This window comes from Triticum urartu, chromosome 6A (assembly GCF_056163025.1).
Source record: "Triticum urartu cultivar PI428250 chromosome 6A, HENAU_Tu73, whole genome shotgun sequence".
Lineage (NCBI taxonomy): Eukaryota > Viridiplantae > Streptophyta > Magnoliopsida > Poales > Poaceae > Triticum > Triticum urartu.
Genome location: NC_141878.1, coordinates 586,409,311 through 586,435,248, shown reverse-complemented (window position 1 = coordinate 586,435,248; position 25,938 = coordinate 586,409,311). Strand labels below are relative to the sequence as shown.

The following is a 25,938-nucleotide window of genomic DNA, read 5'->3' as shown; positions in this document are numbered from 1 at the left end:
GGTCTATACAAAGAGATTGGGTTAGGTATTCGCCTGATGGCACCGGTGCAGTGAGGATGGCACTGCATTGAACAAGGTGATCTCTCGACCTCTCCCTCGCCATGGTTGCGTCAAAAGTCATTGGTCTTGTCTGCTTGCTGTTCGCTCGAGGTGGCGATCTTTGGTTTGTTGTTTGTGACGTGCTTTGTATGGACGACGCCGATGGTAATCATGGGGCATGGTTGGAGCTTTCATGACGACGGATATAACGCTCTCCTGCGGCATCTACGACGAAACCGACAGATTTGGATCCTGGTCAGTGCGACGAGAAATCTGTGTGGCCGACGTGCCACATATGGCCAAGAGCCCCACTGTTCATCAGGTCTCGACTCCTTACCAGGCATGGTTTTGGCCTAGATATGGGGATGTTCAAGACCTATGTCCTCTTCCGGCAAGCATCACGGCGGCACACGAGGTTGGCGACGGTCGATAGTTTGGGTTTATGTAGAGACCCCTAATAAGGACCTAAACATAATAATCTTTTCTTCGAGGTCCTTTCAGCAAAGTCTACAGGACACCTGTCCTACCCCTGGTCTTTCTGGAAGATTCCTCATCTGTTTCTTCTTCTTCTTTTTTTAGGGAAAAGAAAATTCCTCATCTGTTTCTAATCGTACTCCGTTTATTTTTCCAATTTTATTGCGCGGTTTCTGTATAAAAAAGAAGGCAGTGTAGTTTCTCTTCCCCCACTTCTTCCACGCCGGCGCCTTCACCAGAATCCAAATCGATTAATCGAAACCCCTCCTCCTCCTCCTCCGCTCGTCGGCGGCGAAGGCATCGATCCCGCTAGGCCCGCTCTTCCGGGCATCGCCGACGAGCACGCGCGCGACCCCACCTCGAACCAGGTCCAGGCATGGAGGCGTCCCGGTTCGGCTTCCAGATGGCGCCGGCGTTCAAGTTCGACCCGACGGACGCGGACCTCGTCGCGCACTACCTCCTCCCGCGCGCGCTCGGCGTCCCCGACCCGCCCTTCGCCCACGCCGTCATCGAGGACGACCCGGCCGGCCTCCCGCCGGCGGACCTGTTCGCGAAGCACGGCCACGGCGGCAGCCACCACGCCTTCTTCCTGCACACCGCCGACACCGACGCGCCGGAGAGCCGCGAGCGCGCCGTCAAGGGCGGCGCCGGCGGACGGTGGCGCGGCCAGAAGGCCTCCGTCGAGTCCGTCACCCTGGTGCACCCCGACGGCGGCGAGCTGGACATAAAGTACAGGCGCTCTGAGCTCACCTATGAACGCGACGCTGGAGAGGGGGAGAAGAAGGGGGAGGACGCTGGCGCCGCCGCGGACACCACCGGCTGGGTCATGCAAGAGTACCAGATCGTGTCGCCGCCGCTCCAGGCGACCGTGCTCAGCCGCATCAGCAAGGTCAGGGAGGACCAGCAGCCGGCCGCCGCCGCCACCGCTGCTCAAAACTGAAGTCTTTGGCGCGATTGATTGCTGATCAGGGAGGGCTATCAGCATTGTAACTATAGGTAGGAACTGCGTAGGGTATTTATATGGCACTTGAGTACTTCTGTTTTAGGGGAGACACTTGAATAATTGATCTTGTTATCTATCTGAAAGACACTCACTAGTGTCAAAAAAAGAAATCTACGATGAGATAATGAGATATCATCTGTGAGTTTCACACGTCGTGGGTGCACATTGCGAAGTTATTTGGAGACCAGTAATAACAAAATATGAACAGAACAGCATGGTGTTCTTGAATCTCAGGACAAAAGTTGAAGAAATATGTGGTTGTCATTGTGGATGAATTGACTTCGGTGCTCAAATCTTTGTTGAGATTTCAGTGGCGAATCATGAGTTCCCTCTGGGGGGCATGCGTTGTTGGTGAACCACTCATGCCGCATGATCATTGATCAGTCACACCATAATGGATTACTCAGTCTGCTCTTGAACATGTTACTCGACAGGATAGGTACATGGCACTGTCGTCAAGTATCACCTGTGTTTGATGTGAGGGGAGCAGGGAAGGGCTTGCTTGTACTCCCTCGGTTTCAAAATAGATGACACAACTTTGTACTAATTTTGGAACGGAGGAAGTATGGCTGTTAGCTCTGCTTGTGCGTTCTGAGTTGCTGGTTCTGGGTTGTGCTGGTGTTGCTTCAGCGGTTGTCCTGCGACTACACAGAACCTATGTTAATATATTAGGTGTGGCTAGGTCTTAATCAACTGAGACTTAGCCAAGTCTCAATCAAGTGACATAACAAATAAAAAGGCTAAAAAGAAAGATTTGCACGCATCTCCAGGCAACATCTCATGAATATAGCATCAACTAAGACATAACCAAGTCTCAGTCGACTAAGATTAGCAACACTGTTTCACGTATTAGCGTCGTGGATGGATGTTCCTTTTTTGGATCTACCATTTGTTACCTCAAATTGTCAACAAAAAACTGTTAATTGTCAACAAAAAACTGTTATTTGAGCAAGGCTCTGCATGTTGGAAGAGCATCACATGCGCATCTAAACCCCCTTACACTTTAAACTGGAGCATATCAGGTAGTATTAGTTATACAAGATCATCTCTCTCTAAACAGAAACACAACCCCGTGGCTTGACAAAATTTGGTGTCGTCCACCAGAACAAAATGGAACATTATCAAGAACATGCAGAGACCTCACGCCTCCTGTCCTTGAGCCTCAACGCTCGTTCGAACCGTTCCCAGAATCTCTGATCTCAGCTGCATCAGCAGTCTACCCAGGTAATTCAGGCCCTCGCCCTCGCGCCCACCGCCCCAGAACAAGTCATGGGGCGAGGCCTCGACAAGGACAGAGCCAGCCGTCGACAGCAGCATCTCGGTCAGGTGGGCGTAAGTTGAAAACTTGCATTTCAGAGCTCTGTACATCACATCAATTTTCATCGACTCCCAGTCTGGCCGTATCTGACAGGGAAAGAAATATAATCAATTAAAAAGAGTGACAGAACTGGTTTGGTTTGCATAACCAATCAAGAGTATGCAGGTGGTCACTGTTCAGAGAATATTAAAGCAGAATATTCAGATATACCAATTCAGGGAATTCTCTTTGCCGGGTCCTTCCTATTCTAGCAGCTTCTTCGGGGCTCATTGCCTGCTTTATTTCTTGCACAATGTCGCTTGCTTGAGGATTGTCAACACCAACAAACTTATGTGCCTGCAAAAACTTTTGGGCTTACTGATGGGTTCGCTGGTGCACTTATCATGCTAACGTAATGTTTGCAGTTTACAAAATGTTGTATTGCGTCATGATCCAGTATTATTTTCAAAGCACAGAGAATGACACAAAAGTAGCACTAACAAACATCAGGAAAGAGAAACCTGGTAATAGTGCTCCACTGTCGGCCATGTCAAACAATCTCCTTTTTCGTCAGGCATGTCAATTGGATGAGGAGAAAAGTTTGAGAAAGCCCCAAAGGTATCCCAAGTCTTGTAAAAGGATATAATATTTGTTTCATACGGAGATACTTCTGGATCATCTGAAGGTATTTCATCCGCAGATGGTATTACAGGTGAGAGATCAGGAATAGGTTGGATGAATCCACTCATGAGCATGTCACGGTCAATCTGCAATATTGTAAGGAAATTATAATACTGCCATGAAACTAAGAGGGACATATGCAGATGCCATTACTACAACAAAACAATATACATATGCCTACATTCACAAACAGTTACTCCGATGGTTCAGTGTAACTTGTATAATCATATAAGATAAGACTTGTAGGTAGGAACTTTTATCCAAAGCTGGAACTGGTAGCCAGTAGGGGACGACTGAACTCTACAGAAATACAAGAAAAGCATGACACATGGTGTAATAAAAGTGTAATATAGCAACTAACAAGTACATATAATGATATAATTGATGGAGAACAGAACACATATGAGAACTGGAAGTGGAACATAAGGAATTAACCTGCTCATATGAAACATCAATTAAATCAATCGCCTGAGTCATTTGATTCATCCCTAGGTCACCTACTGGTGTTGGAGCAGTTACTCCACCGATTATTTTTGGAGCACAGAATGCATAAACCTGTTGGAAGAACAAAAAAATCACCAGTGTGAAGTTGTAAGCAGAGCTCAATCGTAATATGGCATACAACATGCACACAGAGTCAGAGGCGAAAAGAAAAAGAGCAAACCTAATAAAGTGAAAGCATTTAATGCACATATGGGGACTGACTGATGTTCAAGGTGCATGGTGGATATAAGATGTTTAGGGAAGTGAATGCAGATAGACTATCCCTATGATTCTGTGAGTCCCCTCCCAGAACTTATGTCCAAAGTGTGGTCCCTCCCCAAAAGTCACTAAGCAATAGTATGTTTCTCCCTGATACAAAGCATGTCTACATAGTGCTGAAATGGGTAACATCTGCATACCCAAGTCATAAGAATATCCTTTTAACATTCTTATTCTAGAAGACGGGAAGCTGATTAAGCTGAAGTAAAAATCAGCTGCAAAGACATTGAACATAACTTGTTCACCAATTTAACTGATAACATGAAATCCATGGTACCACTTCTTTTTGGAAAGGATATAGTTGTGAATATCATTCAGATTTGGTAGTGGCAATCAACACAACTGTACAATTTCACCTAACAATTCACAAGATAACTCTATCAACTTTTTAACTGCAATGGAAAATGGAACAGTGTCTTAACATTGCCAGGTTTGATTTCAGATCCAGAACTCAATGAACTAGAACAAACAAAGGCAGCCAATAAACATTCTGGAGAACTATGCAATATGTTCAATAGATAAGTAATTGAAGACGGCAACCATATAGTGAAATAAAAAGTATTTACCTTATGAATAACTCTTGCAGATATAGCAGCAGCTGATAGGGTCCCACCGCACTCCCATAATACAGAAAGGTAACCACGATCGTAACAATATGACATAACATCTCTAGGATTTAGCATGTCAAATTCCACTACTTCAACACCCTTCATAGCAAGCTTCTTTTGGAAATCTCTCCGAGCACCTCTTTGTGTTGCAACTATTGTATAGGCCTCATGAACATTCCATAAATTTGCTTCTTCAGGAAGGTTACAAGTTTGTGACATTACAATGCGCACTGGAACATGCCCCTTCACATGCCTTGCAGTTAATCGAGGATCTACAACACAACTAAAAGCCTTTCAATCCTATGAAGGAACACCAATGTGAAACACACTAAATAGAATTTATTGCATTATTTCTTCATTACCATCACGGCGGACTGTATTCCCACCAACTATAACAGCATCACTTCTTCCACGCAATTCAAATACTCGGCCTCTGGATGCTCTGCCACTTACCCAAGACGCATGCCCACTACTAGCTGCAATTTTTCCTGTTATTTCCATCAATGGAAGTGAAGCAAGTTACAAGTTGGATATTAATACTCAGCTGTAGTATGTAACAAATTAACCAAACTAAAAGAGCAAATGGAACAAACTAGGCCTCACCATCTGCAGTCATAGCATACTTCAGAACAGAGAATGGAACACGAAAGGCAGCTCGGTAAAGTAATGGAGCATTTACGATGAGGCATGAAGTAAGAGCTTCCTACAGTGAACACATGAAAACATATTAGCAAGCCGGCTAAGTTCATGTTTGTCTGCACTGTAATGTTCTTATATGAAAAGCTGGCGGGGAATAATAACCATGATCTATTGCTATGCCAAACGACGTCTAAGTAACCAGTACCTAATGCACAGAAAACTAAAAGAGCTAACTGATAACATATATTCTGAGATGCTTACTAGGTTAAACATGAAAACACATTAGAAAAGAAAAAGGAAGGGGTTTGTAGGTGCTCCAAAACTCATAACAAAAGAAGTGAAGTGAATAAATGAGAGGTGGAATTAAAAATCTGCCTAAATCAAGACCGCTAATACAATATCTGCATACAACCATGAAATAAAATTAAATCATTATGCTGCATTGTATTTTGCATTCAGTAGGGGTGCTGACCCTACAGCTTAAAAGGGCATCAAGGAGCTCTTAGCTTTAGTGAGATGCTCAGTATTTGTTAGTAATTATACTCGAAATTTTAGACACTTTGGTGAATCAGTTGTCTTTGTTACATTCTATCTTGCGACAATGCGCACATCATATCCATATTGCTTAAGACATGGAGCAGGAGTAGTCCCCTATGGGCTGCAAATAATGCATGATCTCAGATATACTCCTTTTGTATTCACTCTTTCCAATATGCTATAAATGAAGTTAATGAACTTGGATTTCTGGTTAAACTCAGATAGATCAATAGAAGTGGACACTACGAGATTCACATTTGTGTTAAAGATAATCTAAGAACATAAAAAAACAACTTCTATCATTAGTGTCAGCTGTCACATCCACAAACTATAACCGTACAACGCATGATCTTACAAAGCACGGTTGCATAGTGATTTAGATACAATGGTTACTCAAAGTACAGCATACAAAATATTTCTGGAACTTAATGTCCAGTTGTGTGCTTTTCTTTAGCATTCATATTGCAGAAACAAATATTTGCACTTTTAAATTGTTAAACCACTTCTAAAAATGGTTTCTAGTCTAGAGAAAAATGATGCAACAGCACTACAAGGTAGGGTGCCCCTCGCAAAGTGCTTACTGCTACTTTGCCTTGTAGCTAATAAAAATAGTAACTGAGAATGAAAATATAAGCCAAGAGTCACCTTGAACAATTTGCTCTGGAGATCCTCCCCCACAACATCGACCTGAATGCCTTCACTTCGCAATGATTGAATCGCTTTCCCTCTCAAGTGCTTCAAGGGATGTCTAAGGCCCACCACAACTCTTGTGATTCCTGCCTGATAAAGTCATTAGTTTTCTCCCTGCATTTAGGACATCTTTTTACACAACTATTCAGAATCACTCTGAATGCGTATGACTAAATTATCAATAAAGAAGGTTGAGCAAAATATATTTCTAGTTTTATCAGTGTTCATGCGAGCAAGCTCACGACGATCGAAACCTCCTAATTGGAACAAAAAAATGGGACCCAATTTGCAGACCCTTATATTGTCATCTTCAGTAGAATAATACTCTGCCACTGCAACATACATAGAAATTTAGGGGGTTGAGATAAGGGAGAGCAAGTATCGAGCATCATGGCTTATTATACCCATAGAACCTACACTATCTATGACAGATCAGAATTATGCTTGCAGTACTATTCACATTTGGTTTTATAACAATCTTCAGAGATATACTACTAGCAACCTTGTTAGGGAAATCGAAAGGGGACAGTGAGGGGGGGGGGGGGGGGGGGGGGTCATTCAGGCGAGCACCTGCACGAGGGAGGAGACGGCGGTGCTGTCCCCGTAGCAGTCCCCCGGCTCGAGGTTGAGGTAGGCGGTGGCGCCGCGGGCGCGCTCGCCGGCCTCCTCGGCGGCGAGGAGCTCCGCGCAGCGCGTGCCCTGCGCGTAGAGAAACCCCTCCCCGACCACGCGGGCCTCCGGGCCGCCGGGCTCGGGCCGGGCGATGACGCAGCCGAAGTTGGGGTGCGGGCAGGTGAGCCCCGCGGAGCGGTCGGCCACGTCGGCGGCGCGGCGGAGGAACGCGGCGTCGTGCGCGTGGGAGGCCGCGACAGATACGGCTCGCGGAACGGCGTGGAGGCGGCGCCGGATGGGCGCGACGCGGATAGGGCAGGGTGCTGCCGGGGCAGGCGCGGCCACGGGCGGCCGCGGCGGCGGGGGCATGCTCGCTCTCGGGTGAGGTCGCAGGGGTGTGTGGTGCGGCAGACTGGGAGCCCGAAACTGGAAAAGGGGGCGACACAGTGCGAGAGCCAAAATTGATCTTGCGAAGCCGGCCCGAGAGTGGAAGTGGAGGCCCAACTCGAACCGTACGAGCCCATGCCATGCTTTGGTCCCTTTTTAAGCTATATTCTTTCATCCCTCGAAAAAAAAGCTATATTCTTTTGTGAATGGTAATTTTATTGGGTAGATCCGCTTTGGTGATCACCGGCGTCGACAATCCGGCAACTCTAGAGGCCATTGCATGTCGTGAAGCTTTGTCACTTGCCGAAGATCTTCATGTGCAGAACTTGGTCATATCCTCGGACTCAAAGCAGGTCATCGCCGACATGGCGACATCCATAAGGGCCCTTGGGGCAAGTTTGGTGCAATCATCAACAAGATCAAGCTTAAAGCAGGTAATTTTAATTGTAGTTTTATTTTCAAAGGTCGTGCACACGGTCTAGCCAGGCCAGGTTCTCTCTTTCTCTTGGTCTGAAGCGTCACGTTTGGTTTGGCCAACCTCGTGATCTAATCTGTATCCCATCAACTGTGGTCTATGGTGAATAAAACCTGGTTTTTACCCCTAAAAAAAGCTATATATTCTTTTGTCCAAAGTATCAGTCTGCATGCCTGCCTGCTGGGCGCGCTCGTGTAGCTGCATCGGATCCGGGTGTGACAAAGAGAGCGCACATGGAGACGGAGTGCACTAGATGGGATCGTTCGTTTGGGCACGGCAGCATCGCCTCACCGGCGCCGCCCGCCCACACCTGACACCACGTTGCGTCCACATTTTGGCTCGGCTCGGAGATGTTTTTTCTGTCTCGTCCAGCACTTCAGTTTGTTTTCTCATTCAAAAAAAAAAACCTGCGTCGTCTCTCTCTCACTCTCGTGTTTCTTCTGCCTGGAATGGATCGCCGGCCGGAAGGCGCCCCGGGCCCACGCGCCTGCGTGATTCGCTGTCTGCTTTTTCCGATCCCAGAACTCGAGGGATTTGGATCCGCTTTTGCCTTTTTCTGCTCTCCTCTTCAACTAAAAAAAATTGCGGCTCTCTCCGTGGCCCCACCTGCCAGACACCGGATCGATTCCCGCCGCTGAAGCCGCCCGCGACTGCTCAGCCCCCTGTCCCTCCCACTGACGCGCGGGCCCACGACAGCCCGGTCCACCTGCCGGCCCGCCGGTTGCCACATGCGCCAGCCCACAACCGAGTTAGAAATACCCACATCCACATCCCCCCCACACACCTTCTTCTCCCCCAAAACGCACACTGCACCACCGCACACAGATCTAACCGAAACTCCTCCCCACCGGCGGCGAGCGGCGCACCGCCGGCGACGAGCCAGCCATCCAAGATGCAGTACAACAACCTGGGCCGGTCGGGCCTGCGGGTGAGCCAGCTCTCCTACGGGGCCTGGGTGACCTTCGGCAACCAGCTGGACGTCAAGGAGGCCAAGTCCCTCCTCCAGGCCTGCCGGGACGCGGGGGTCAACTTCTTCGACAACGCCGAGGTCTACGCCAACGGCCGCGCGGAGGAGATCATGGGGCAGGCGATCCGGGACCTGGGCTGGCGCCGCGCCGACGTCGTCATCTCCACCAAGCTCTTCTGGGGCGGCCAGGGCCCCAACGACAAGGGCCTCTCCCGCAAGCACATCATCGAGGGCCTCAAGGCCTCGCTCAAGCGGCTCGACATGGAGTACGTCGACGTCGTGTACTGCCACCGGCCCGACGCGACGACGCCGATCGAGGAGACGGTGCGGGCCATGAACTGGGTGATCGATCAGGGGTGGGCGTTCTACTGGGGCACGAGCGAGTGGACCGCGCAGCAGATCACCGAGGCCTGGGGGGTGGCGAACCGGCTCGACCTCGTCGGGCCCATCGTCGAGCAGCCCGAGTACAACCTCTTCTCCCGCCACAAGGTACCGCCGCTGCTGCCTCGGTTATTACTTCAGTTCATCCTACATTCTGCTGTTGCTGCTGCTGCTGCTAATCTCGATTTGGTGTTTAATTAATCCATACATGAGTGGTGCTGTGCTAGTGCTGGGGTATTAGCAATGGCCCCTTGAGTGTGTTGCTAATCTCGATTTGATGCTTAATTAGTGAGTCAGTAGTACTTTACTAATATACTGTATTAGCAATGATATCTTGGATGTGTGGATCGATGTGTACTTGCTGGATCTTTGACGCGCCAGTGCCAGTCCTCTTTGTTGTTTTCAAGTCCCAAAATGTGCCTTGCTTGAAATTTCTAGGGAATAACTTGATTTATTGTAGGAGTACAATTGTTTCTGCTGTAGATCATGCATCATGTTGGAGTGGGTTCGAGTGGATATTCGTCTTTACTGTAGGAGTTTAGTGTACTTGGGGAATTTTCAATTGGATTCTGTAGACACCAAGTACCAGTCCTTCCCCATGTTTTTAAGTCCCAAAATGTGCCTTCCTTGAAATTCGTAGGGGATACTGTAATTTGATTTAATGTAGTACTACAACCGGTTCTGCTATACCCTAACAAATCAACTTAATTCTGTTCTAATGGTACTGATCTTAAATTAGTCCATGAGTGGTACTGTATTAGCAATAATGAATTGGATTGGTTGGGTATATGGATCCATGTGTACTTGCTGGATCTTTGACTAGCCAGTCCCAGTCCTCTCTGATGTTTTCAAGTCCCAGAATGTGCCTTCGTTGAAATTCGTAGAGGATAATTTGATTTATTGTAGGAGTACAACTGTTGCTGCTGTAACCCATGCCTCATGGTGGAGTGAATTCGAATGGATAATTGTCTTCTACAGTAGGCATTTAATTGACTCTCTGATGAAGTACAATTGATGGTTGGAGAGGAGTTTCCTCTGGGATCCTGTAGGCACCAAGTGCCTTCCCCATTAGAAATCTACTACTGTATTACCTAGGAGTGCATGGAAAATTGGTTCAACCTCAATTGCGCCTTTTTTTAACTCAAGGGGGCACTATTTTTTTATTTTCAGTGATGGGGACAGCTTCCCTTTTGCAACTGTAGAACATATGAGTTAGCACTTACTACAGTCAAGGGAGTTAGGTAGCATAAATCTCACCTTTCATGATTTGACGTGCATCACTTTGGAGTGGGATGGCTGATAAATTAGGTAGTGATGCTGGCTGGTATTGTTTTGTATACTCCTGCATCATTAAGTTTTCCAGGCAACAACAGCACAATGTTGATAACGAAAGGTTAGGTATAAGTTCAGACAGCTTAGGGTACACAGAAGTTGCTTACAGGGTTGTTGTTGGAACATGGGACCATTGTTTGATATTGTGTCGTTGTCGAATAGATAAAATGATATTGGTCTCAGCCAAACAGAAAAAAGGCACCACACGTCCTTGTCATAGATGATCTGTGTATTCAATTGGCTGATGCCTTTTTTTTAAAAGGAATTGGCTGATGCCTGCTTCCTGGTTAACTCAATAAGCTGCTTCCTGGTTGATCTTAAATTAGTCAATCGGTTGTAGTGGACTGGCAATGACGAATTGGAGTGGTTGGATATGTGGATCCATGTGTACTTGATGGATCTTTGACCAGCCAGTGCCGGTCCTTTCTGATGTTTTCATGTCCCAAAATGTGCCTCCGTTGAAATTTGTAGGGGATAATTTGATTTATTGTAGAAGTACAACTGCTGCTGCTGTAGCCCATGCCTCACGGTGGAGTGAATTTGAATGTATATTTGTCTTTTAGGCACTTAATTGACTCTGATGAAGTAGTGTAGTACAATTGATTGTAGGAGAGGAATTTCCTTTTGGATTCTGTAGACAGCAAGTACCATTCCCCATTAGAAATCTTCTACTAGATCAGACCATGATGCTGGCTCGTATTGTTTTATATACTTTGCATCATCAAGTTTTCCACGCAAACATCATCACATTGCTGATAATAAAAGGTTAGGTATAAGTTCAGACAGCTTAGACCACACGAAAGTTGCTTATAGGGTTGTAGTTGGCCATTGTTTGATAGTTAACCTCAATTGAATAGACAATTTGATATTGGTCTTGACCAGACATTTAAAAAAGGCACCGCTTGTCCTTGTCACTGCTGATCTGCATATTCAATTGATTGATGTCTGCTTTGTGGCTAACTCGATAAGCTGGTTCAACTTAGTAATCAAAGTTGCTTTATAAAAATCTCCTAAGCTAGTTAAAACCTTGTATTTTTAATTCCCATAAGCATTCTTGTAAGGCTTGTTTCAGATAGTTAAACAGGGGGCAGAAGCTTAGCTTAGTTAAAGTAGACTTGGAGTTTTCTGTGATGGGTAGTGGAAGTACACGCTTATTGTTTTACATAACTGTTTTGGTGATTATTAAAATTACTACACAGATTGTTGTTTGCTTCCTTGGGGGATGAACTGCCTTGTAGTTTAGCACCTCTAGCTTCTAAGAAGAAGCATTTAGTGTTAGTTATATACTTCACAGATTGTTGTTTGCTTCCTTGGAGTATTTTTTTTGCAACTCAATACTACAGGTACTTCCGATATGTCAGCAGATCACTCATATAAAACATTCTGATAAGGAACTGCCAAAACACACATCTAGAATCGTTGTTACATTTTTGTGTGTCTTGTTTGTAATGAACTGTCGTTGGCATTCAACTAAGCAAGTATCGGCCCTGCTTTTGTCGCCGGCACAATTTGTTGATTTATGCAGGTATTTGTGTGATTGTGTTGCAAAAACTAAGAAATGTTTTGTGTTACTGCAGGTTGAGTCTGAGTTTGTACCTCTCTACAGTACTTATGGCATTGGGTTGACTACATGGAGCCCTCTAGCTTCAGGTGTTCTCACCGGGAAGTATAGCAAAGGGAATATACCTGCTGAAAGTCGGTTTGCCCTAGATAATTACAAGGTAACTGTGGAAACTTTGTCGCTGTATTCACACGTGTATTCCTGCTTTTCTTCTTAACTGCATTTAGGATAGCTGTATCGCCTCCTTAACATGACCGTTAAGAAAATAGCGATGCACATACCACTACATTCTTGAGATTCCAAGTATGCTCATGTATTGTAATCCAAATCCTAACAGACACATCCATGCTAAATCAGTTTTCCTAACCGATGCATATTTCCAGGATGATCCTCACATGGATGTTGTGTTTCTCTTTCCAGAACCTGGCCAACAGGTCTTTGGTTGACGACACGCTTAGAAAAGTGAACGGGCTCAAACCCATCGCTTCGGAGCTCGGCGTCTCGATGGCCCAGCTGGGCATCGCGTGGTGCGCGTCGAACCCCAACGTGTCGTCCGTGATCACTGGAGCCACCAAAGAGAGCCAGGTACGTACGCCACACCCACCTCTGTTCTTCATCAGATTAATTGTTTCTTTCTGCAACCAAGAGTATCAACATGTCACGGCAACAATGTGATGAACAACAGATCGTGGAGAACATGAAGGCCCTGGAGGTCGTCCCGCTGCTGACCCCGGAGGTCCTGGAGAAGATCGAGGCGGTCGTCCAGAGCAAGCCGAAGCGCCTCGAGTCATACAGATGAAGTAGCGGCGGTCGGTTTCGTCAGCTGTGCAGCGTGTGCGTGCCCCGCCCGCCGCCTGGTGGGATATTTTTCCTAGCCGGTTTATTATCTCCCTGTATCTGGTTTTCTGAAACTATATACTATATACGGCTCTTCCTGCGTGGTGGGTGCGTCCAGCGTGTGAAACATTTTGTCGGGTGGACCTGATGATGACACCATTTGTCACAGACGCTGGTGTGTGCTGCTGTTCCGTGCATGTGTATGATGGATGCGGCATCTTTCGTGATTCTGGAGTGTTCTGCGCGGACCGTTTCTCCACTGTGTCTGCCTGCTGATGATATGGTGCCATCGTTTGCGGGCAGCGAGCATGTGGTGGTCTGGACCACGAATCCGCAGTCTGTCCCTGGCTCTCGCTCCATGGCTGGGCCTGGGATGCAAGATTTGGATGGCAGGCAGGCAGGCAGGCCAGTGGTGCCAGCACCACCATGTTTTTATGCTACTTGTATGTTTGCTGCTGTCGCTGTATGTATGGGTCTGTTGCCAAAATTGAGCGGGAGATCAGCTGTTTTCCCATGAGGTTTCTGTGATCTAGACAGGCCCGGAGCATGTTGTCTACACATATCGGAGATCATGCGGTGGGCGTGTGCTCTCGTTCTTTCTGGCCGGCCGGCAGGGGCAGAGCAAGGGTAGCTGTTTGGTATGCTTGTGTTGGTTGGTTCAGGGGCACAACATTGCCGCAAGACTGAGCCATCTATCTGCCAGCGTTTCATTCCTCCTGCGTTTTGTCACACGGGGCACTGAGGTGGGCTTCTCATCTCACAAACTCAACACAACAGAACAGCACAATTCTGTCGCACAAAAAACATATATGACGAAAAAAGAGCACATATGCTAGCACTTCACCAAGTGTAGATAGAACTGAAGGGGGCCAGGAAAAGAATAGATACTAGCTCGAAAGAAGTCACCATCAGGCAGGAGCACATCTTAGCTCCTGCTATCTCAACTAGGCACACAAGTAATCACAGCGGCTGCGCCAGCGGCGCCGTCAGGCTGCTCGCTCGGACGAAGCTTCATCAGAGATGATGATATATGACTCTTCACTTGAGTGCTGCCCTCATGATCTCCCTCTTGTCGAGGCCGCGGTTCTGTGGTTGGCTTGAAACTGTGGCCCTGCGGTGGCGAAAACGGGGGCATCAAATCAAATGTATAATCAGAATAAAATGCATGTCATCTGATTGCGGTGTTGAGGGCCTTTTTCGTGGTAAGACAGCGGTCGTCTTTGAAAACCCTCTAGATCAAGCTAGACGTGTTATAGACAAAAGTAACAGCGATTAAGACTCCTTTTTTTTGAATGTTTGGCTACGCGTTGATCGTAGGAAGGAGGCGAGAAAGAATCTAACCGAGACCACTGGCGTCCGATGTCCTCATGATCCTTAGCCTCTTCACGGAGCCAACAAACATTCTGCACACAAGGACATCCGGAGAATTATTCCGAGGAACTTGGAAGCTTGTAAGTATAAAACTCATTCCGAATAGATGCATAGTGCAGAGAGCTTACTCCCAAGGGACATCTCCAACAAGCATCCAGTCACCATCCCTGTCTTCGTATGTCATCTGGTATTCACAAGAGTTTTCTAACAGCTTCAGAGACTTCGTGCTATCTGACAATTCCATGTTACAAATAAGAAATGCATCAAAAGCTAGAAAGACTGAACTGTTTGTACTTAAATCTGCAGTCAGCTTATAAGTAGAATGCCCAGAGACACTGCACTTCAGAAGTATAGCACCATAAATCCTAATGCTTGAAGTGACAAATGTCACAAATCAACATAAGAGCAAATTTGTGTGGAACTAAAGTTCATGTACTACCACTTAGATTTATCATGTGATCTTGATATCAGTGTAATTATGAAATGCACAAGGTAGTAGAAGTCAATTGAGGCTTACTAGAGGCGCAAAGACCGGCGGATGGCTTGGTGAACATGATCTCAAGGGCCAAGGCAAGGGTCTTGTAGGAGCGATGGGCGTTGAGGTCCACCTTCCTCCCAATGACCTCCCCATCCATGTTCACCTTCACCCACCCAGGCACCCGGCCCTTCTTCTCGCCCTCCTCCTTGTCTTTCCGTGAGCCGGACTCATCGGCGGCGGCCTTCTTGGTTTCGGCATCGGAGGCATTGTCTTTCGCCTGGCCGAACAGGCTGTTCATCCTGAATGTTCTTATTGGTGGCCATCCCACCACTCCAAAGCTGCTGGCAAACCAAAAAAACATGTACTAATTTGGATTAGTCCAGGTGAGGCTGGTATGGGTAGTAGCTCAGCAAATCAGGTAACACTGACATCACATCATGTTTCCTTTTAGTGCCATGCACAAATCTCGAACTGTGGTCAGACAGATGTGTTTTTGCTGCATCAGAATGGCAAAACAACCACCGGATAATCTCGGTTCTTTTTTGTTTGCACTATTTTGGGAAGTGTAAGTAAACTAGAGTAGTAGGCAGTAGTGCAGGTGTGCAGTTGAGAGCTGAGAGTTTCATTCAGACAGTGAAAATCTTGCAGGTTTCGGTACGGGATTTGCAGGGAGGTGGTAGAAAGTCAGGGATTTGAGGGACGCAGCGAGGCAAAACTGGTAACTTTGGCCGGGAGGAATCACAAATTTTTACTCTTTTTTATTACCAAAGAGGCAGAGAAGAGCAAGACCGAACCTCTGAGGGTGGCCGGAGGCGAGGATCCCCGGCGAGGCGGCGGGCGCGGGGCCCTCCTCCGGCTTGGCCGCGGCGGGGGAGGAGGAGGACACGGAGGAGTCCGGGGACAGCGCGGCCGCCGGCTGCAGGTCCCTGGCCGTCAGGATACGGCACGGCGCCGGCGTCACCGGCAGCTGCTGCTTCCTGGAGCCGAGGCAGAGCCCCAGCTCGAGCCCATCCTCCTCCTCCTCCTCCCCGCCGGAGTTCTCCTCCACCACCTCCTCCGCGGCCGGGGGCGGCTCGCCGGGGCCGAACGCCGCCGCCGCGGGCCCAACTCCTCCTCCTGGCCCTCGCATCGGCTGGTTTCTTGGCTGTGCTCGCGTGTCTGAGCGTGAGAGGAGAGGGGAGGGGAGGCGCCTCGAGAGGGAGGAAAGGGAGAGAGGGGAGGCTATGATTATGCGAGCGGGGTACGACTCCGGCTGAGCTGAGGTGAGTGAGTTCTCTTCTGGGTATGCGTGTGGCCGTGTAGTAGTAGTACTAGTGTGCAGGAAGCTATAGCTTTCGCCTGCTGCTGCTTTACTGACGTGTGGGCCATGGGGTGCCGGGATGGGGGCTTAATTGCTACGGAGAGCCAGATGCTTGTCTTGTCCATCTCTAGACGAATCAAATCACACAGGTGGATTTAAGAGCCTCTTTGAATGGCACGTACTAAATCAGAGGAAACACGTGGGGTGCCGCCATTCATGCATTTGATTGGAAGGAACGGGGTATCAGGGCTGTCGAGGCATTTTTCGTAAAACTGTCTGAGACGCCAAGTCCATCACCGTAGCCGGGCAAACCTAATTGCAATAGACGGTCAGAAAGTCGTCGTGCTAACACCCCAGAGGACCATCGTCTTCTCACTAATACGAACAACACAGATTGTCATTGTGAAGGCTCAATCGAATTATCGGAGGGCATTCGGTTCTCATGGGTCTACTATTCTTCCGACATGGGATACCTTGCACAAAGTTGCAAAGGTATAAGTAATGAGTTGAGGCATGCTCCACATAGACAGTTGAATTCTTGCGTCGCTTGAATTTTCTTGGTGTTCTTTCGGATTTTTCCGGAGCGGATGTCTAAGTCCGTCTCTCATATATATGTATTAAGTTGTAGAAGATACCACTGAAGCATGTTCTGCACACAATGGAATCCGGCCCTCGTGCACATTGAATTGAATATGCATACAATGATTTTTCAAGAACACAAAACTGAGAAGTGTTTGTTGGTTGTACATCTGGAACGGAATTGTCACGTGACTTGGTAAGATAATCCAAATTAACAGTAAAAAGGTACACATTGATAAATTTGTCGCACTAAGTTCATAAAAAAAGGTAGATGAATCACATATCGGTTGTTTTTCACGTGTTGGCTGAAAGCAGCCTCATTTGGTTCATCTGTAGTAACAGAAGATGGCAAGTGGTGATTAAGTATATTAAAATCGTGTGAAGCATGAGTATGCACTGGTTGAGGTGATCGTGGGGAGTTCATAGAGTCAAACTGAGGAATATGAGGGGAAATTGGAACATCAAACATAAAATCAATTTGATTAAAACGAATTGTTGCTATAATTCAGACTATTCTGTCATGTGCCATATGTAAAGAAAGTTAACACAGGAAGTAAAGAACATGAATAACCTTTGTAAAAGTAGAGGACGAAACAAGCAGATGTATGAGTGAAGTAGCACGAAAGTACCTATTATTTGAATTGTTCAGGTAATCTGTTTTACTCAGTAGTATGAACAACTTCAGGTGACGACGGTGTGTTGATGGAGTCATGTTGATCATATATCAACTGTAAGGAGACGTCGGTATAAGTATAATTTAGACTTTGTTGTCATTTGGAAAAGTAAGGTAAAGTAAGTGAGAAAGAAAGTGAAAATATCATATAAAAGGAATTGAGGGACGGACTTGTGCAGAGATTGGTGCAAAAGAAATGTGCACCGACTAAAATGTTCAGACAATCTGTTGTACGCATCAAAAAATAAGCGCAGTAATTCAAGCGGTGAAGAAAATAAAATTATGGGAACGCGAATACAATAGAAAGACCGGGTGAGAGTACATCGAACAATAATGGTATGGATGTACAAAAGGGAGAAGAAGGTCTTTATCGAGAACAAGAATGCAGAGACCGGGCGAAGAGGATGAACATGAAGCAAAGGGGTAAACATGCAAGGTCCACTTCGTGCTACAACAAGAGGCAACAGGACGGTACGTACGACGTATCTGTACCGTATCGACATGTACATCAAAATATATCCATACGTATTCATAGTGTACAAAGACTACCCGTGTTTCTAGCATTTTTTTGGGCGCATTCGTGTGCATGATTTTTTTAGCAACTATGTATGGTGTAGTGTGTTTTTTTAGCATCAGTACAGACACAAGCGCTCATATACACGCGTATACACTCATCTCTATGAACGCACACACGCACACCCTATCTCTGTGAGCACCTTCGAGAGACTGAGCCGGCATATCATCTTGAGATTTATGAAGCCTCTCGTCGTCGACGGGAACGTCCTCTCCCACTGAAAACGTATTGTCGGAAATCCTAAAATAAATCCAGGAATAATGCGAGCACCAGAATTTAAACCCTGATGGGTTGAGGATACTACTGTCCACCTAACCATCTCAACCATAGGTTGGTTCGTATGTATGGTGTAGTGTGGTGTGTGAAGTTGGATGCGTGCACTTGGTGCGTAGACACTTTTTTTTGTTGCGGGAGTGTGTGGCACGACGGCAGGCGCACGTAGCGTTTTGTTTTTTTGATTGATGTGTTGCCCGTTGTTGGAGCGGCCGGGCCTTGCTTTTCCGGGGCGTACGAGATTGGAGGGCCACGGAAAAGGGGAAAAGATAAAAGAGACCCGACGCAGAAATGGGTGGACAAAAAGGCCGCGGCGGCACCGGCCGGGCGTCCCTCCGTATCGCCGCTCGTTCAAACGCCTTGGACGTCCAGCTCCTCTCCTTTTTCTACCACAGGAGTAGGATGTTTTTCCCTGGCCGATTATCTTGCCGGAGGGAAAACGAGCGACGTGTGTCCAAGTAGTAGTAATTCCGTATGGGCAGACAGAGAAGGTCCTTTTTCTGCTCGTTGGCTGGTTGATAATCGTGTGTCCGGGGTCGGGGCGGCAGCATTTTCCTCTTCTCGTTGCCTGCCGGGACTGCCCGGGCCGTGCCGGCGTGCGCAGCGCAGCGCACGGAGCCAGCTCGCTCGCTGGTTGCCGGGCGTAGGTCGGGAGGACGGAGTCGTGTGCAGCTGGTGGACCGGTCCCGATTCCAGGGGCAGGGCATGCATAAATAATGCTCGGGCTTGACTAAACTCTCCCAACCAAACGAGAAAAATCAGGCATGCGTGCACGTCTCCAATCGTCTGGCCAGCTCGTTAAATCCTCCCATCCTCGAAAAAAGCCTCCTATTTTTTCTTCAGTTGTAGTTGTTTTTTGGCGTTTTATTAGAGCTAGTGTCCTGCTCAGAAAGATGAAACGACGACAGCTCCCTGAAAATGGAATAAGGCTCTAGTTTGGCTACATGTTTTCACGTTGGATCCTTTCGATCTACGCTATCCTTCATCGACAGCGATTGCTGCTCTGCCGCGCTGGTCCTATGAGGTCTTAGCACGACGACTTCCCGACCGTCTACTATACAACAAGTTTTGCCCGGGTTCGGCGAGGGAAGGGCAATGATGGCGGCGCACCTTCGGCTCGCTTCAGTGTTCGCTGGGTGGTCTACGGATCTGGGTGTAATTGCTTCTTCTGGTCCTGCCATGATCGAAAATGAATAGATCGGATGTTTTCTTGAGAGAGAGAAAAAAAATCCTCGTCCTCACGCTGGTTGTGCAGGGGGCGCGTGTACGCGTAAGATGTGAGCGGGAGCGGTACGAGTGGGATAATTGCTTAGCATTAGCATTAGCAAGGACAAGTGCGAAATGTGTGGCGCGTTGTGTTGGTTGCGTGGGGGCGACAAGCCGACACCACTCCCCTTCGCCGGCCCCACCACCACCACCACCACCACCGCTAATCTTTTTTTCTTTTTCGTTTTTGGCGAGGGGCGAGGGCACCACCACTAATCAATGCACACGGCCTCAGGCTTGTCTCACACGCACGCACACCTCTCTCAATCTCAATCTCTCTCTCTTGAAGGACAGAAAATGAGTAAGCATTTCGAGTAGTCCGAAATAATGGTTTCTGTCAGCAGCAGCAGCAGCAGGAACGGCTTCTTGGGCCGAGCCGGGTTCATGCCATGCATGCAAGGAAGGAGAAGAAGAAGAAAAATGATCCATGATCCGTCGCCGTCGCCTGCGGCTGTGTGGTAGCAGTCGTGTCCTGTGGTTACAGGAGTCACCGAGGCAGGTTTGTGCACGTGCCGCGAGCAGAGCACGAACACGCGGGCGCGAGGCCGGCCCAGCTGCGGGCGGGCGGGCCCAGTTTGTGGCACGATGCTCGCCGCGGATTTGAAGGCCTCCTGCTTCGGGAACAGGCAAACATGTATGGCCTGCCCCCTTCCCTGGCACGTCCTCCTACCAGAATGGATCCAAAAAATCGCATCCAAACTCTCTTGCTTCTGCTACTTGTACAGAAGCACAAGCTCCAGACCAAGATACGAATGTGGACCTACACTGTTCTGCATAATGCACTGAGTTTTATTCGCAATACAAAATTACACTGACAAGTTTAGGATCGAAAAGGAAATTCAGAATGAGGAGTTGAGCGTTTCCAGGTTTAGTGCCTCTCAACTCAACTCAACAGGCTTCTCAGCAATCTTGCTGCCTTAACAAAGCTTGATAAGATTCTAGTGCACCCTGTCTACGAAGATTCAACACGAAAGACTACATGTCAAAGAGAAAAGAGAGACACAGGTCATCATTCAGAAAGTGCATTGGGTAGATCCGTAGTGGCGCGAATCATCTTTGCAGCGAAGGTGACTTATGCAGCGACCGCAGCTTTGCCATTCTTAGCTGCTTCTCCCTCGGCTTTCTTAGCTTCCCTGTCCTGATCCTTCTTCTGTGCCCTTATCATCGCACGTCTTGCCCGGGGGCGCATCTCACGCACTTGCCGTGGCGGCATGACGAAAGGCTCGAGAGGCCGGTCGTGAAACGGATGCTCGCCTTCAGCAAATATCCTCAGCTTACGATCCCTATCCTGGAGAGTCAAAAGCAGGAGGTGTTAACTGAGTATACCATCATAAAACTAGTGCGTGTTAAATGGTAATTTCAAAACGAACTTCAGAAATAATTAAAAAAAATCTGATCATGCACCATGAACAGATTGGTTAACTTCGTAAACTTACCACGCAAACTAGACACGAGTAACATAGTGCATATGGGCGAACTTCTCTCTTGACTTTTGCTTATGTTATACAGACTGACATGTCATGGCTCAGCGTATAATAAGAACAATAGCATTATCACCAGTTCATGGCGCATGGTAAAAGTGCACGGTCTATAACAGGGTAACTGTTATTCTAGTTAATACGTACTCCCTCCGTTCCAAATTAGTTGACTTAGATTTGTCTAGATACGGATATATCTAGACATGTTTTAGTGTTAGATACATCCGTATCTAGATAAATCCAAGTCAACTAATTTGGAATGGAGGGAGTAGAAGATTCAACACGAATATGCATACAGAAATCCAACTTACAGAGTATTCTGGTAGCAATTAAAGCTAGCATATAATCTTGAACCAGAAAAAAAGATGAACCTATGACCAATCCTTATAAACAAATAGAAATGAAATTTCACTTACATCACGCAATTTATTGCGGGGAAGCATGCGCATGACAGCTTTACGGATCACTTCAGTTGGGTCTTTTGCCATCTGGTCCTTGAGCTTTCTTTCCTTGAGATGGCCAATATACCTATTGGGGAAATGGCAAAATGCACATGAAACTATGACAGAAGAAACTTAATATAATGATACCATCATACCAAATAAGGTATAAAAAAGTATTTGCTAGAATTACTAACCCTGTATGCCAGTAGTAAATTTTGTCAGTCATTTTTCTTCCTGTAACACAGATATCTTTCGCATTAAGAACAATACACATGTCTCCAGCTTCCACATGAGGTGCATAGGTTGGCTTGTCCTTGCCTTGAAGCACAACAGCTATTTGGGATGCCAACCGTCCAAGTACCTATCACATAGACAAAGCAACTTACTGCATAACCAAATATTTTGACCTGGGCAAATCCTCATAACTGAAACAAACAGAAGAATTCTGACCTGGCCCTTTGCATCAAAAACACGCCACCGCAACCCTTCTAAATCAATTCTCCTCAACCCTGCAAGTGCTTTCTGCGCAGTTCAAAAAAGAAACATGTGTTAGTACCACTGTGCTAGTAATTCACATATTGGCACCATGGTTTGAATACTGCATTCATGCTGTTCAAACTATAGGCTGGATGCAGGAAAGATTCATACTGGGTAGAGTTATTTCAGGATTTCAATTGCAATGTTAGTTTCATTTTTCAGTGAGAGCCAAACTATAGCTGGATGCAAGAAAGATTCGTACTGGGTAGTTATTAGAGGATTTCAACTGCAGGCTACTTTCGTTTTTCAGGGAGGATCAAAGGGTTGCAGCTTCTTTCTGTCAATCCAATATAATCTTTGACCAACAATAACATACTCTTCCAAAACAATATATGGAAGTTAGGTAACATATTTTGCACCTTTCCATGAACAAGTTACTAAATATGTACTGCGAATTCAGTGGTGAAATGAGTGCACTAACAAACAATCAAAGAATGCCCTAACGAAAAATCAAAGAATGCACCTTTCCATGAACAAGTTACTACATGTACTGCGAATTCAGTGGTGAAATGAGTGCACTAACAAACTAATATCTCATTTTAACTTCAGAGTACGATATACTCCCTTCGTCCCAAAATAAGTGTCTCAACCTTAGTATAACTTTGTACTAAAGTTATTACAAAGTTGAGACTAAAGTTAGTACAAAGTTGAGACACTTATTTTGGGACGGAGGGAGTATGAAATCATTTCACAGAAGTCGGCAGAGGAGGAGGACAAGAATCTGGAGGTAGACGAGGGCAAGAGGTTGGAGGATGAGGAGGACAAGAATCCGCAAGGGAGGAGGGCAAGAAGCCGGTCGTCAAGGTACAGGTCTGATCCTTGCTGAATCTTGATGATAACTTCTCAGCTAGAACCTATGAATGTTCTCACCAGTTTGAGGAACCCTTGTGTTTCCTGTAGTGTGTGTTTGTTAACGGAATTTTGAATTGGAGAGATTGCTGTGGTTGCTTCCAATGCTTGCAATGAGCTTTAGGTAAATGTTAGAGCTGTTGAATTTGGTTTGCCACAAGCAAGCATAGACTGCAACTATGATACTAATCTTTCGTCAGTGTAAAACTGTCTGCACTTAACAGCAAGGATCTCCAAGAATCCAGTTACCATCTGTTCTGTTTCTTCTCAGAACACAACACAAAGTACCAGCACTGCAAGACAATCACCAACAGATCACTTGGGCAAAATATTTACAACTCCTCGACGGTTCTGATTCTCTTCTTGTGCGCATAGTATTATCATTTTCCCTTTCTTTAACCAGAAGCATTTATAAGCTTAGCTCCGGAAAGGTAACCAGAAGCTTATTATCCCAATGAAGCTGGCAGTATTTGTTGATGTACTAATTGTGAGGAACGGAAGCTCTCGTCAGAAGAACCACATTGGTTTCCTGTCTTGTTCACGGGAAGCCATGTTGCTGTGTTAATGTTAGTGAGTAGTGACTGCTTGTTATTGGTCATGTAGCAGGCATGAGATAGAACCCTGTTAATGTTTCTACAGATTACCCCCTCCGCGGGAACATTTGATTGGGGGAGGGGGGGTGGGGGGTGGGGGGGGGGGGGGGGATGCAGCAGCAGCCGGATGGTGTCAAGAGTACCCACCTCCTGGTTGAAGCAGAGGCGACGGTACATGAGGACTACGATGCCAACATCAACAAGGGACTGGTCTGGTTGTCTCGCGATTTTGCGGTTTAGTATGTGTTCTCTCATAGATTTAAGTTGTAAATTTGGTCAGTGTTTGTGTAAAGAAACTTCCTTTGTACTCACTCCGTCCGAAAAAGCTTGCCCCAAGCTTGTTCCTCAAATGGATGTATCTAGCACCAAGTTAGTGCTAGATACATCCATTTGAGGGACAAGCTTTTTCGGACGGAGTGATACAACTCAGGTTGAGCTGAAGAACAATATGATTTAAGTTGTGAATTTGGTCAGATCTGTGTAAAGAAATTTGCTTGGTACAGCTCAAGTTGAGCTGAAGAAAAATATGATATATGATCAAACATTGTGAGGTCATTAATCTTACAATTAATCAGTGGTTAAAAGACTCATGTTCAAATCCAGAATTACTTGAGATGAATTGACCTAGTAATAACACAATTAATTAGCATGATACTATACGGCCAGTGTCATGCCTAACCTTGTTCGTTGAGCTTAGATAGTTAGAGACAGAGAGCCTGATTGTACCGCCGCTCATGATAAAGATGCCGCTAGTGATGAGAAATGCACTGGCTGTTGTGGTATTCCATTTTCCCTGTACCTCCTTATCTTGTTGAGCCATTTTGTAATATGCACGTAATTATCTGCACTCGTGACTTGGCTTGCAAAATGTAAACAATAACACGATGGGATAAAAACACTCAAGAAAATTAAGTACTGTATATCAGATTAGTCATGGGTAGCAGTTGGCTTGATTTGCCCTGGATTAATGCTAGCAACCGAGAATAATGAATAAGTATTCGAATCGTTCACAGTAGCCAACAATGAATGTTTGATTTGATTTGCGCGTACACAGTAGGTCCCAATCAAGTTAATGATTAATTAGGAAGATCGGTGCCTCGAAAGAGAAGTAGTGACTCACCTTCAGGTTTCCGGTGTAGGCCGGCGGTGCAGCGGATTCGGGCGCGGCGGCGGGCGAGGAGGACGAGGGAGGGGAGGCGGCCGGCGGGGCCTTCTGGGAGGAGGAGGAGAGGAAGCGGGAGAGAAGGCGTGGCGGCGGGGGCGGGGCTCGGGCCAAGCTCCGAAGTGGATTCTGCTGCGGCGGTGCCGAACTGGGGGCGGACGAGCGGAGCAGGAGGAGAGCGCGAGCTCGCGAACGCCACATCGTCGTCGTCGTCCTCGGCGGCGGCGGCGAGGTGCTGTGGTGGTTCTCTTGTGTGGTGGGGACGCGGAGCACGGCAGAAAGGCAGTGAAAGGTTTCGCGTTAGGGTTTAAGGCCTTAATGGGCTATTGTTGGGCCACTGGTGCTATTGATGGCCATGAAACTTATTTGTGCCAGTTGAATCTTAAAATATCTCAAAAAAAAAGTTGAATCTCAGTCCCCTAAAAAAGTTGAATCTCAAATAATGTCTCAAAAAAGGTGAATCTCAAAATTTTCTTTTAAAAAAAGTTGAATTTCAAATTCCTTTTTTAAAAAGTTGAATATCAAATTTCTCTTAAAATGTTTAAAAAGGTTGAAAATCTCTTTTTTTGTCTTCCCATGGTCATCTTCCCCAAATCACTCCCAGAAGCAGCTACCCCCAGCCGCGACCGCTTCTACCGCCCCATGGCGCCGGGCCCTGGCGGCGACCTTGAGCCCGCATTCATGGCATAGTTACCGCGGCCACCCGAGAGCTCGAGGGCGTGATAGATGTCGGAAATGAGGCAAGGAAGGGCGGGGACGGCCAGAATCGGCAGTTGGTGGCCACGGCGGTTAACGTGAAACTTCGTTAGCGTCATCATGGACCATCCATCTTTCTATACCCCACCCTCTCGGGAGAAAAATGCTAAAAAAAGGAGAAAATGGAGGTTTCATTTGCTCTAGTAGAGCATGGTTAATAATATAGCCCATTGTTGGCTATAACATCTTGTCATGTCACCTATAGCCAATATAATAGGCAACACGTACAATAGTGGGCTACAAGAAAAGCACTACTTTCTACCATATGACCTACCATACACTCTCACATAGCTTCTTGGAGCACGTGCTACAGCTGGCTGTAAG

At 46.7% G+C, this 25,938-nt stretch overlaps 5 protein-coding genes across 7 annotated transcripts; 2 read left to right on the top strand and 3 right to left on the bottom strand.

Annotated features, from left to right (window-relative positions):
• Positions 1 to 607: 607 nt before the first annotated feature.
• On the top strand, positions 608 to 2,268 carry LOC147966697 (NAC domain-containing protein 48-like). Its single transcript, XM_087529032.1, has one exon. The coding sequence runs from the start codon at positions 890 to 892 to the stop codon at positions 1,451 to 1,453; it is 564 nt and encodes a 187-aa protein (XP_087385158.1). The 5' UTR covers positions 608 to 889; the 3' UTR covers positions 1,454 to 2,268.
• Positions 2,269 to 2,418: 150 nt separating this feature from the next.
• Positions 2,419 to 7,783, bottom strand: LOC125515461 (cytidine/deoxycytidylate deaminase family protein). The gene is made up of 9 exons (XM_048680931.2): positions 7,301 to 7,783; positions 6,686 to 6,820; positions 5,468 to 5,567; positions 5,227 to 5,352; positions 4,823 to 5,136; positions 3,930 to 4,049; positions 3,335 to 3,580; positions 3,045 to 3,170; positions 2,419 to 2,920 (listed from the first exon to the last, which is right to left on the bottom strand). The coding sequence occupies exons 1-9, from the start codon at positions 7,709 to 7,711 to the stop codon at positions 2,657 to 2,659; spliced, it is 1,842 nt and encodes a 613-aa protein (XP_048536888.2). The 5' UTR covers positions 7,712 to 7,783; the 3' UTR covers positions 2,419 to 2,656.
• Positions 7,784 to 8,968: 1,185 nt separating this feature from the next.
• Positions 8,969 to 13,450, top strand: KAB1 (potassium channel beta subunit 1). Its single transcript, XM_048680932.2, has 4 exons — positions 8,969 to 9,660; positions 12,462 to 12,605; positions 12,866 to 13,030; positions 13,131 to 13,450. Exons 1-4 carry the CDS (start codon positions 9,097 to 9,099, stop codon positions 13,242 to 13,244), a joined length of 987 nt encoding a protein of 328 aa, XP_048536889.1. The 5' UTR covers positions 8,969 to 9,096; the 3' UTR covers positions 13,245 to 13,450.
• Positions 13,451 to 14,069: 619 nt separating this feature from the next.
• LOC125530909 (auxin-responsive protein IAA10) lies at positions 14,070 to 16,431 on the bottom strand. Of its 2 annotated transcripts, none has more exons than XM_048695325.2 (5): positions 15,926 to 16,431; positions 15,171 to 15,472; positions 14,782 to 14,884; positions 14,624 to 14,685; positions 14,070 to 14,393 (listed from the first exon to the last, which is right to left on the bottom strand). In XM_048695325.2, exons 1-5 carry the CDS (start codon positions 16,258 to 16,260, stop codon positions 14,338 to 14,340), a joined length of 858 nt encoding a protein of 285 aa, XP_048551282.2. In that variant the 5' UTR covers positions 16,261 to 16,431; the 3' UTR covers positions 14,070 to 14,337. The 2 variants fall into 2 exon arrangements, with proteins under 2 accessions (XP_048551282.2, XP_087385155.1); XM_087529029.1 differs by having other exon boundaries at positions 15,171 to 15,469; positions 15,926 to 16,430.
• A 4,131-nt stretch (positions 16,432 to 20,562) lies between these two features.
• On the bottom strand, positions 20,563 to 25,160 carry LOC125530908 (uncharacterized). 2 transcript variants are annotated; one of them, XM_087529030.1, is made up of 5 exons: positions 24,817 to 25,160; positions 22,168 to 22,239; positions 21,912 to 22,078; positions 21,691 to 21,802; positions 20,563 to 21,084 (listed from the first exon to the last, which is right to left on the bottom strand). In XM_087529030.1, the coding sequence occupies exons 1-5, from the start codon at positions 25,057 to 25,059 to the stop codon at positions 20,869 to 20,871; spliced, it is 810 nt and encodes a 269-aa protein (XP_087385156.1). In that variant the 5' UTR covers positions 25,060 to 25,160; the 3' UTR covers positions 20,563 to 20,868. The 2 variants fall into 2 exon arrangements, with proteins under 2 accessions (XP_087385156.1, XP_048551281.1); XM_048695324.2 differs by lacking the exon at positions 24,817 to 25,160 and adding an exon at positions 24,376 to 24,579.
• Between the last annotated feature and the right edge of the window lie 778 nt (positions 25,161 to 25,938).

What these genes read in the sequence shown, in the direction of transcription:
- LOC147966697 (XM_087529032.1), top strand. Translation starts at nt 890, where the DNA reads ATGGAGGCGTCCCGGTTCGGCTTCCAGATGGCGCCGGCGTTCAAGTTC.
- LOC125515461 (XM_048680931.2), bottom strand. Translation starts at nt 7,711, where the DNA reads ATGCCCCCGCCGCCGCGGCCGCCCGTGGCCGCGCCTGCCCCGGCAGCA. An exon ending in TCCAGAGCAAATTGTTCAAG is followed by an intron (nt 5,568 to 6,685) that starts GTGACTCTTGGC and finishes TGTTCACTGTAG; the next exon opens with GAAGCTCTTACTTCATGCCT. An exon ending in CTGCAAGAGTTATTCATAAG is followed by an intron (nt 4,050 to 4,822) that starts GTAAATACTTTT and finishes TTCTTCCAACAG; the next exon opens with GTTTATGCATTCTGTGCTCC.
- KAB1 (XM_048680932.2), top strand. Translation starts at nt 9,097, where the DNA reads ATGCAGTACAACAACCTGGGCCGGTCGGGCCTGCGGGTGAGCCAGCTC. An exon ending in ACCTCTTCTCCCGCCACAAG is followed by an intron (nt 9,661 to 12,461) that starts GTACCGCCGCTG and finishes GTGTTACTGCAG; the next exon opens with GTTGAGTCTGAGTTTGTACC. An exon ending in GAGCCACCAAAGAGAGCCAG is followed by an intron (nt 13,031 to 13,130) that starts GTACGTACGCCA and finishes GATGAACAACAG; the next exon opens with ATCGTGGAGAACATGAAGGC.
- LOC125530909 (XM_048695325.2), bottom strand. Translation starts at nt 16,260, where the DNA reads ATGCGAGGGCCAGGAGGAGGAGTTGGGCCCGCGGCGGCGGCGTTCGGC. An exon ending in GTTGGAGATGTCCCTTGGGA is followed by an intron (nt 14,686 to 14,781) that starts GTAAGCTCTCTG and finishes CCTTGTGTGCAG; the next exon opens with AATGTTTGTTGGCTCCGTGA. An exon ending in ATCGGACGCCAGTGGTCTCG is followed by an intron (nt 14,394 to 14,623) that starts GTTAGATTCTTT and finishes TCGCCACCGCAG; the next exon opens with GGCCACAGTTTCAAGCCAAC.
- LOC125530908 (XM_087529030.1), bottom strand. Translation starts at nt 25,059, where the DNA reads ATGTGGCGTTCGCGAGCTCGCGCTCTCCTCCTGCTCCGCTCGTCCGCC. An exon ending in TTTTTGATGCAAAGGGCCAG is followed by an intron (nt 22,079 to 22,167) that starts GTCAGAATTCTT and finishes TCTATGTGATAG; the next exon opens with GTACTTGGACGGTTGGCATC. An exon ending in ATTTACTACTGGCATACAGG is followed by an intron (nt 21,803 to 21,911) that starts GTTAGTAATTCT and finishes TTTCCCCAATAG; the next exon opens with GTATATTGGCCATCTCAAGG.